Genomic DNA, 11,546 nt, shown 5'->3' on the forward strand with positions numbered 1-11,546 from the left:
AGAACACCACTAACCCTCTTGACTACAGCCAATCAGATTGTCTGTACTCTGTGAGGCTGTACTGTGACTGGACAGAATCTCCTTCCTAATGTGGTGCGATGTAAAGCCTAGATGCCAAAGCCTTCTTTAAGAAATCCCATAGAGGAGACTTTGGGGAAATAAGCCAATCTCACATAACAAGCTTTTCACGAGGACAGGGTAAATGCTAGCCGTTTAACATTTCAGATTTTCTTTTGGATTTTAGAGAAGAGGGGAGGCAGATGAAGAGAGGATGTTGTGTGATCAGATGGGGATATCAGCCTCTAAAGTGGAGTGGTAGATCTGTCAGCTTGTCTAAGATGAAGAGCAGAAAACATGTCAGTTAAAAGGTCAGCTAGTTCATGTTGTTTAGCATGAGAATCACAGGGGAGTCTCTGTTTACAATGTTTACACTGGGAATGATGAACATGCCCACTAATGAGTGCTTAAAATTACTAATTCCCTCTGTCTCTCTCTCTCTCTCTCTCTCTCTCTCTCTCTCTCTCTCTCTCTCTCAGAGAGACACACATATTTTTCACTGGGATTTTTCAATAATTCAACACATTACAAGATAGACAAAAATGATGTGGTTATGTTTTTTCTTTTGTTGAGAGACAGTCAGTCCAATTAAAATTAGAAGCAGGGTTTCCGATTCCCAGTTTCTCCAGATTAATTGGGGCCTGTTAAAATGGAGGCCGAGTGAAGAGTGTTTTCTCTCTGCCTAGTTATCAGTGAGGGCCAGCCATCCTCCCGTCTCACTCGGCCTCACACTCAGTCAACGAGAACAAACAGCCAAGAGAACCCTGTCACTCTCTCACACACACACACACAAACACATACACACCATTTTTTGTGACGTGATTAAAAATTAGGCCCATTTTTGTTCAGTATCATCTTCATCCCATCCTGCCAGAGGGTACAGTTTTCATGCCTCTATCTACTGGAGGTTCTTTGTATCTATTTTCCCTCCCTTTCCCTCACATTCCCCCTCAGCTATCAACCCTCGCACTCATGCTCTCTTTTAGATTCTCATTTGGACCCTCCCTTCATCTGTTTCTTCCTTTCCATCGCTCTTCTCTCCTCTTCTCTTCAGACCCACTGGTTCATCTCTTTGTTCCGGAGGGGGCTGTTCTGAAGGAATGATTCTAGATTGTGGTTTAGCATTGGTATGGATAACAAGCCAATTACAGCGGTGCGACGGGTATTAAGTTAGGGGAATTATTCATGAGTTGTATTCTGGGTGCTGTTTGATTAGACTGTGAAACTGAAGATCCACTTTTTGATAATTGTGGGTCCACTCTGCCTCTGCAATGCTCCTAAGATCTGGAATCAACCTCTAAACTTGCTGGAATTTGTGTTCCTCTTAAAATCCAAGCACAAGATTCATGAGAATCCACAGCAGCACTTAATAAGTTGCAGTAATGAAGCAAATGTGTTCCGCTTTGGCTGCATAGCACAAGGCGGCCACTGAAATGCCTCACCCTCTTGACATTGAGACATAGAGCCAATGATCTCTATTAGCCTAATTAAACCAATTAACCCAGTGTAACAATCCAACATGGCCTCGGCAGCAACTCCTCAACCTCAGCAGTGAGTGGGAGCCTGAAGGTACAGCACAGAGTTGTGGGTACGACGGATCCACTCCCAGATACACCAAAAGGACAAGCACTGTTTCATATCATTAGCATAAACAAATTAGGGCATCACTCCCTCGTTAAGCCAAATATGTCTCGTTAGTGCCACAGCTGAACAAACCTCCTGATTAGGCCCCACTGTCTCCCTTTGAAGCCCGCAAAAGGAGAGTCTATTTTTTTATTAAGCTCATTTGCATTTTACAAATGAGACGCTAATTAATGAGACTCATTTGCTGGGGCTTTCCTGTTTGGCAGGAAGCTGCGAAACCATGTCTACCTGCACCGAGAGAAAGAAAGACAGAAAAAGGGCAAACAGGTCTGTTATGTTATCAAAGATTTTTTTTCCTAGTATTGTAATTGTCTTCAATCACAAGATCATCTATAGGTAGTATTAATATTTATGGCATACTATGTAGCTTTCCATAACAGGGTGACTAAATAACTTTGAGCAATCAGGATACATGCTCCTGATATGTAGAAATGTCTAGATATTGAGACATTTTGTTGTGTACGTTTGTGTAAATTCTCACACAATCCTCCTCCTGTATCTCACTGTTAGTTGTAGCTTTTTCCTTGTGTATGAATCCCTCTGGTAGCAGATATTGATTTGACTTGTTTTTCTTGGCTGATAGAGGCTTGGAGCCACCCGCAGGGGAGTCCAAGGTGTCTGGGAGGGGGGAGAAGGGAGGAGAGGGAGAAGGAAAGGGAAGATGGGGAAGCAGGCAAATAGTGGTGTGTCGGTCCAAGACCATACGGGTACAAGGAGGTGACAGGGCAAGCAGTGTCTGTAAGTATGTGTGTGTGTGTCAGTGTGTGTGTACTTTATGTGCTTGACAGAGAGAGAAAGAGTCTGAGGTGTGATATCATCAATTAAATAAGCCTCCCACACAGCATCTGGTGCTCCCTCCTTGTCCGTCTGTCTCGCCCTCTTTCTCCCTCTTTCTCTTTCTCTCTTTCTCGCTCGTGCTCCTCTCTTTCTTTTCCGCTTATTTGCTGTCACTTCATAGCTCCGTGTCTTTTTCTCTCTCGCTGTCTTTCCTGTGATTCTTCACTGTGCCCTTCATTCTCCATCTATTACATCTGTCCTGCCTCCCTCAACCTCTGAAGCACACGTCCCTCCTTTCTTCATCGCCTCCATGCTTCAATCGAAAGTTTAAAACAACAACCCGAAGGACGAAAAGAGTCAACAATGGAACAGGAGGAGGAGGAGAGGAGTAGGAGGAGAAGCAGAAGGAGAGAGAGGGAGAAAAAGAACAAGTGAAAAAACAGGAGAGCGGAACTCTTGAGGGAACCCAGTGACCGCACGTTAACTGACAGATGTGCATATTCTCATTATGACACTAATTAATTCCCAACTCATTCTGTTAACTCTGCTAGTTTGGTTTGTGCTCACTGCATGATTCGATTAGACCCTTCACTATGCTAATGAGAGTACTGGCCATACTTCACTTTGCACTTAGTTTGGAGCACACTGTGTGTATGTGTGTTGATGGGGGTGAAGCCTACTGAACATGTACCTCTATCTATCTATCTATCTATCTATATCCAGCTATCTATATATCTATCTATCCACCCTCTCTCTCTCTCTCTCTCTCTCTCTCTTACTCTCTCTGTATGCTAGAGAACTCTATCTGATGGTGCAGATTTGTAAAACCAGATTGGTCCTCCAACAGTGGTATGGGAGATTTAAAGACATGAATGAACCTTTTATATTTGAATCCAATTATAGTTTGTTTGATGCTGTATAACTAGTAGGAAAAATGAATCTGCATATCAACAATTCAGTTTGATGTGAGATTCCAGGGAGGGAGAGACTGTGTGTGTGTGTGGGTGAGAGAGAGAGAGAGAGAGAGAGAGAGAGAGAGAGAGAGAGAGAGAGAGAGAGAGAGAGAGAGAGAGAGAGAGAGAGAGAGAGAGAGAGAGAGAGAGAGAGAGAGAGAGAGAGAGAGTATTGGGGGTTTAAGCATTGAAAATAAGAGTTAGATTTGAGGAGAACTTGAGGAAGAGAATATCTGAGGTATAGTGGTGTGGTGTGACCTAACATGATACTGGTTGGGGGAAGTTTCAAAGCCCATCTGTAACACGGGGTAACTCTCTTATGGCAAAACAGGCCTTGGAGGATTGAGAATTAATCATGCTTCATGCTTTGGTTACTAAATCTACTGAAATAAAAATTCTATCATTTCAGTTTGGCACATTCTTTTCTAATCTTTTTTGCTACAATATAAAAAATATATTTGCATCAATTGGTTGCTGACATGTTACTGTTATCAAATATGCCTTGTTTATTTGCTGAATTTAAACTGAACTGACCAACTGTTTTTGTGAAATACATCTGGACAGATTCTGCATGTAGATTGAAATGCTCAATGGAAGAGACAGAACATCTGTCTAATCACAGTCAGCTGACTATTACCAAAAAGAACAAACAACACTAATGATGATGATCAGTAGCAATGTTAGTGCAAAAACAACGTGTTTACGTTCATTTATTTGTGTGCATGTGTGTGTGTGTACATGTGTGTAAATATGATTCAACAATTTAAAACAGTATCTCTTTTTGGCGAGTACTCGTGTACATGTGTATGTCTAGTGCGTGTGCATGCTTGCGTGCGTGCCTGTGTGTGCGTGATTTTGAAATCTAGGTCAAAGCTTTGAATTCGGCAGTGAGCTGTGGAGCAGAAATCTGCATGACTCTGCCTGGTTACGGCAGGGCCCTCCGGTGAGGATTCACTCACGTACACAGACACACACACACACACACACACAAAGACACACGTTACCTTCTTTTGACAGTGATCATTAGAATGGGAGCAATTTCTCAACATTTAAGTTTGCTGAGAATTGCAGGAGTGTGTGAAAGAGTCTTTGTTGTAGAAACACTCTTGGTTAATGATACAGCTCTCCCATGCAACCATGGAGCCTCCCTCTCAGCACAACTCCATAACAAGGATACAGGCAGCCCAAACTGCACATACAGATGCCCTGACTGCCCTCGAATGCTTGTTCAAACTGTCTGATGTTATTATAAGTGCCAGGTTGACTCACACCTAAACATTACTAGCCTATTAGGATGCACAACCCAAACAAACCATAGCCTTTTGGCTTCAATGTGTGTGTGTGTGTGTGTGTGTATACTTGTGTGTGTGCGTGTGTAATTGTGCATGCGCATGTGTGTGTGGATGTGTACTTTCTGCATTTGTGTGACTCAAAGGACGGACAGCGATGGGTGACTTATATGCCTCGTGTGTTTGACTCACTCAAATCATGGGTTTACTTCACGCTTTACCATGTATTCTACATGGTGTGTATGGGGTATGAGTGGTATGTCTGTGTGTGTGTGTGTGTATGTGTGTGTGTGTGTTGTCCCTCTCCAGAGGAGCATGCTCTGATGGATGTTAATGTGGACTGACGCAAGGGTGTCCCCCAAGGGAGGGAACATGGCCAACGAGGGAGGAAGAGGAGGGGGATACACACTCCTCTAATCCGCTCCCTTCTTCGCAGAGCCAGAGAAAAGAAGAGGCACTGAACCGCCCAATGAATAAATAACAGCCTGAACCCCCCTCCAGCCTTCAGCTCTGCACAGGAGCACTTAAAAGCATTTTAACAAGAGAGTCACTTCATTAAATATGGACTTCCTGTCCACAAAAACCCTGGAAGGAAAACTCTCGGTGACTTTCCACTTTAAAGGAGAGATCGAGAGAAACCCAGAGAAAGTGAACAGGAGAGAACGATGGGATGAGGGACAAAAGAAGAGGAACAGAGGGAGAGAAGAGGACATTTTCGAGGGCTTGTGTGACGAGAGAAAGAATGCACATAAAGGGTGAAGAAGAAGAAAGCAGCAACATGCACGCACACAACGGCAGACAACATGCATCAGGTCACTGGGTTCTCCTGCTTGAGCCATGTCCTTATGTCCTCGGCTTGGTCTCGCTGACAGAGGTAGCTTGTACTGAGTGGTCTGCCTCCAAAGCCTTGACAGCAAACAACCATCTTCGGTGAGAAGTCAGCAACCATGGACACATTCTATGTACTCATATGAAAAATTAAGGGGTTTCAGTACAACTCACTTGCCAAGGGCTGAATTGGATTGGTCAGATATTCATGATATTACATGCAATACATAATAAATTGCTTATTCACAGTGCATCAGATAAAACTACATATTTATTGACATATTATTTAAAAGTTAAAGGGTATGCTATTACAGGAAATGCATTTGACATTTTTGCTCCAATGAGACAAGGAGAATACACGCTGGAAATCAGTGACCCTTCATCTCCATGGCGACGGGCTCACGATGATGGACAGACATCTTCAGTCAGCTTTAGTGACAGCTCATTCTTAGTGTGATTAGCACTCAGACTCTTAGTCTTCGCCATGTTTACCTGACCTTCACTCATGAGAGATAAGGAACACAGTTGAAGAGATGTAAAGCAGAAGAGTCACAAGATTCTACCTTGGTCACAGTTCAGTTGAATTACATGCTAGCTTTCCTGATTTTCTTTTCGTTTGTGAATCACCCAGCCGGCCTCAGAGATGGAGGGGGACTGCGGCACCTTTAAGGGGTGCGAATGGGACTCCAAAGTGGGTCAGAGTAAAAATATCTTCAACAATTATTCATGGGACCCCGCCCATCTTCACAACCCCCACCTTCTACAAAATCTGCATTGCACTGCAGTGAGGAGAGAGAAAGAAAAAGCAAGAGAGAGAAAGAAAGAAAGACAAAAAGAAAGAGAGAGACACAAAGAAAGAAAGAGAGAGACAGAGAGAAAGAGGGAAAAAGTGAGGATCGTGGGGAATGATGGGGAAGAAAAGTGTGTGTTTTGGACTAGAGAGAACATTTAGAGAGGTATAGACGCCCATGCTGACAAGGTACATGATGAAATGTGGGTGCAATCCATAAGGCTCTTCAGTCACCAGTTACACACTGACTGTTTTCCGTGTCCAGTGTTGACCACACACACACTGCGCCATGGCGATGACTTACCACTGCAGGTTTGGGGAAGCGCACACCAACTCAACGGACACCAACACACCAAGCATTATGAACTCAATAATTCTTCAAGCAAAACCAAATACCTTCTGATTGGATGATTTAACTAAATAGAAATCTCTGATTGGTAGGAAACAATTTTAATATTTGTGTCTTGAGTGAGTGGCCTTGAATATGCCATTTCCTGAATGCTTTGTTGGATGAGTGTTGCGATTGGCCAGTGAGGGAGTGTGAGGCTTGCGATTGGTGACTTGGGGAGGGAGACAGGACTGCAGCAGAAGGGTGTCATGGCTGCCAGGTCCCTGTAGGTCTCAACTGTAAATCCCCACATTAATCAGACTTGGCGGGAAGAGATCAAAGAAGCCTGCTCCTTCGTTACTCAGAGCAGCACTTTGAAGACAGAGATAGTGTGTTTGTGAGTGTGTGTGTGTGTGTGTGTGTGTGTGTGTGTGTGTGTGTGTGTGTGTGTGTGTGTGTGTGTGTGTGGGTGTGTGGGTGTGAGAATATGTGTGGGAGAGTGTGTGAGTGGGTGTGAGAGTGTGTCAGAAACTGCTTGGAAAGAAAGACTGGTCCTGTATAGCGTTTAGGAGACCTACAGTGTCCTTAGCCCTCTAGAAGACCCTCAGTAACCCAAGGCTGACAACAAAAAGGAATATAAAACCACATATTATATATGGCAGTGAGAATGTAGTCTCTATATTCAGATATGGGATCTGGTCACCCAACCAATATTTATGTGTGTGTGTGTTGGGGTGTGCGTATGTGCGTGTGTGTGTGTGTGTGTGTATGTGTGTGTAAGAGAGAGAAAGAGAGAAAGAGAGAGAGACATAAAGTCTGTAATGAGGGTTCTTCAGCGTTGAAAAGAGGAGTTATACTGCCTCCCTGAAACCCCACTCTGCCACTGCAGCCCCCTGACTCCCATGCTCAGTGCCAAATGGACTGACACCTTTACATGGTGCCTAGGCCTAGGTAACCATGGCAACAGAGAGCTGCAGCCCAGCCTGAATGTTATCTATTATTTGTTGTTCTGTTGACACATTGACTGCCTCTCACTCTCTGCCTGTCATTTACTTTCACATTGATAAAAAGAAGAAGAAGGTAAATATAATAATACTGAGAGTACTTCATGTACCAGCGATGATTTGACCTAGCACACACTTTAGACATTTGACAATGTCAAATGCAATCCATGTGGAATCAATAAAATTGTATGGTATTTATAGTGACACTGTCTTAAAGTCTGTCTATTTGTATGCATTCTAGAACCTTGAACTACAACATCAGTAGAAAATATATGTTTAAACATACAAACATTAACACTACCTGTATGAACAAACCTGGATACCTGTCTACACTGTAAACTGAGACGCCTTCCAAAAGACCTTTGGTTTCAGACCAGCTGTTCTTGCTTGAGAATCCTGCCACCTGCTGGTTATTGTTTTATTTGTACTGAGTATTAGAATTACATCTGGAGCTAACCATGTAAATACTACAACTGACACCTCTGATGCTTTAACTTTGCATGTCATAGTACAACTATGTTGTCCGGTGACTCCACCACCTGCATGGTCCAAAGATAAGGCAGAACAATGGTAAAGACCTGGTGGTTGAAACTGTATTTTGCTCAACATAAAAAGCTTTATTATGAAAGGACATTAATCGAGGACGAAGCTTTCTACTGGGAAAGCTTAAAATACACAATTTTCAAAATAACAATCTTTGGGGCAATTTACGGTAGCCTAATTGAAACTCAAAATGATGGTGTACGGTGGAGTGTTAACCACAAGATGGCAGTCTGGTCTTTCTGAATTTTGCAGAATATGCCGAAGACATTTTTATGTACTCAGCACTCAGGGGTAGGTCTTTAATGAACGACTACCATACAGACTGTGTCTTGTTTATTCATTTTTGACAGATGATAGGCTCATGATAGGCTGATGAAAGGCTGATAGCAACTTGACTGCTTGACAAATCGACTATCCACTGGCAGGCCTATACATAAAGCCGCGCAGCCACAAAACAGCAACCCAAAGGATTGGGGCACACAGCAAATGTGTGATGCAACCTATGCAGATGGTGGTGAAGTGGGTAGGCTGTAGATAGTAGATTTAATGAAATAATTAAATAGGCCTAATTTATGAGGTAAGAAATGGTGAAACCATTTATAAAAACTAGTTCAGGCTGAGTGTGTGCTCAATCTGGACTGTTAACCGCTGAGGATTTGGTACTGAAACTGCTCATGTGCGTGGTGAACCGCGCCTTGGGCCCCGGTTCTTTCGCTAAGCCCTGTTTCTGGGGTCCTTCCAGGCAACGCACTTATTATCACCCGTCTCTCTCTCTCTCTCCCTTTCTCTCCCTCTCTATCTCACATTGCGCTTTCTAGACACAGAGCTGCTTCTGGTGCTGAAGTGGTTAAATAATATCACTCTTTGCATGGCAAGTTTGCAGATTTTTATCAAAAGTTCTTCTACATGCCTTTAGAATGTTTGGCTTTTTTTGGTACTATAGCCTATATATCATTTTCTGTATAAATATATCAGAGCTGTTTGCACATGCTGTAGGCTACATAAAAACCATATACGTATTTGTCTATCTGAGAGGATCTCCTCCTGGGACAAATGAACGCTGGAGATGACGGTTACAGTAGACAGAAGAATCTTGCTATTTGAAGCCTATAAGATCTGAAAATTGACTAGGCTGGGATTTTAGTGTGAGACAGTAAGCCTACTTAGAATTTTTGTTTCAGACGAACATCTAAAAGTTGAGTCTTACCTATACGTCTATTCGTATACTACTGTATAAATATTAATTGACTGCTCTCACAAAAAGCTTATATAGTTTCACAAGAATGGCACAGACGCAAACCTTCAAGTCTTTATTCAGTAGTATGCTCAACAAAAATATGGACATTTGGCTTTTTGGTTGCAGTTACCATGATTGAAATTAGGGCCATGCCGGTGTACTAACCGAGTAATTAAAACGCCCCCCTGATTGGACAGAGAGATAATCCCGACGGGCCTCGCGCTCCTACTAACGCGCGAGTGGAAGGGAGCGCGAGTCACAATCTGCCCAGGGCGAGGGCAAGACGCATGCGAGGAAACGACAAGGAGACAAGCGTTCTAGTCTCGTCTACGCGTTTTCGCGTCGCTTAGCTCTACACAATTACAGAAGTGCTCTTAAACGTTAATACGCGGAGGGGAATCGTTTACAAGAGTACAGAGGGGGTACAAGTGGTCATCTCTGTTCAGACTCACGACTCTTATTTGAAAAAGAGCCACAGTGAGTTGAAGAAAGAGCGCTTTGAAAGTGAAAGTGCTTTGAAAAGCAGGACTCGAAGAACTTGTGAGTAGGCTACTTTTCTCCGCAAAGAGGGAAAGACAAACGGATAGATTCATACCTGCCTCAGATTCCCATCAAAGTGTTTCGTTGTTACGTAGAAATATGAATGCTGGGGAAGAGAACCTGCTGAAGTCTATCAGCAATGACACACTATTGGACCTAACTCAGCGCTATGGCCAGTCAGCCTTCGGGTTTGGTGCTGGCCATGGTCCTGGAGCTCCTGGTCGCTATCCCCTCACACCCGCCGCCGATTTCCTCTCGGGTCAGACCACCAAATCGAATGAAAGCGGCGGGGAGCAGACAAGTGAAGACGACGACAGTTTTGACACTCTAGAGTCCCGGAAGAGGGGCTCGGGGTTCGACGATGACAAGCACGGGGGTCCACTTGCCAAGAAACCCAAAGAGCAGCGGTCTTTGCGTCTTAGTATCAACGCTCGGGAGAGGAGAAGAATGCACGACCTCAACGACGCACTTGACGGCCTGCGCTCTGTTATCCCGTATGCTCACAGCCCATCGGTGAGAAAACTCTCCAAAATCGCCACTCTCCTCCTAGCCAAGAACTATATCCTCATGCAGGCTCAAGCCCTGGAGGAAATGAGGCGGCTGGTGGCGTATTTAAACCAGGGACAGACCATAACCTCGCCAATCCCCACTGCGCTGGCACCCTTTGGACAGGCGGCCGTTTACCCGTTCTCAGGCTCGACACTTGCCACCTGCGCCGAGAAGTGCACCACATACTCTGGAACACCTTCGAGTCTTTTCAAACACTGCAACGACAAGCCTTGATTTATTTTTTCTGTTTCTGAACTTTACCTTCTGCATCCATGTTGGCCTCTCACCCTCTCTATAGGCTACTTTTTAAAAACACCGAGAGGGCTTGGGGACCTTGTCCTATGCGTAATCCTAAACTATGTTTAAATAATTACTGCAATGTTTCATCCAGATTTAACAAATAGCTTATATGGAAAATAAAACCAGTGTTTACTAAAGCTTAGGCTAATTTATGACAAATCGCCGTTTAACCTGTTGTGTTTCTCTTCAACCCTAAAATAAACCATCTGTTGGGCTACTGTAACTGACACATTTGAATTATTGTCCAGACTCCTGTGATTAAGGTTTAGAATGGTAATCATTTCATTTTCTTGTTAACTATGCAACATGGTACAACAAAACAGAAACTAACTGAAGAGTTGACAAGGATGTGACAGCAATTAAAAGTTTGTTTGTTTTGCAGCATTGTCGACCCCCCCCCCCCCCCCCCCCCCCCCCCTTTCAAGATTCTTATTTTATCTTACAGATAAAATATGGGGAAAGACACGTATGACGTACTTTATATTTTTGCAAGTTAAGGATTTAGTTAAATTTTTATTTTTGGTTGTTGTTATTGCACAATTCACATGATTGTAGCCTATATTGTACTACTGTGGAAAAGGACTTGCTTTAAGTAGGCTACGTGTATCGGTTACATAATATCAGCCTGTATAAAGATGGAGCATTTGGTTGTGTTGCAACACGAATTTCATATTGTTTATATGTCTTTATAATTAAAACATATATCT

The 11,546-nt window shown here is 43.4% G+C and overlaps 1 protein-coding gene across 1 annotated transcript; it reads left to right on the plus strand.

Moving 5' to 3' along the window:
* Window positions 1–9,722: 9,722 nt before the first annotated feature.
* Window positions 9,723–11,136, plus strand: bhlhe23 (basic helix-loop-helix family, member e23). The gene has a single exon (XM_047041154.1). It carries the CDS (start codon window positions 10,090–10,092, stop codon window positions 10,771–10,773), a length of 684 nt encoding a protein of 227 aa, XP_046897110.1. The 5' UTR covers window positions 9,723–10,089; the 3' UTR covers window positions 10,774–11,136.
* The last annotated feature ends 410 nt before the right edge of the window (window positions 11,137–11,546 follow it).

The sequence above is a fragment of the Hypomesus transpacificus genome, chromosome 18 (genome assembly GCF_021917145.1).
Source record: "Hypomesus transpacificus isolate Combined female chromosome 18, fHypTra1, whole genome shotgun sequence".
Lineage (NCBI taxonomy): Eukaryota > Metazoa > Chordata > Actinopteri > Osmeriformes > Osmeridae > Hypomesus > Hypomesus transpacificus.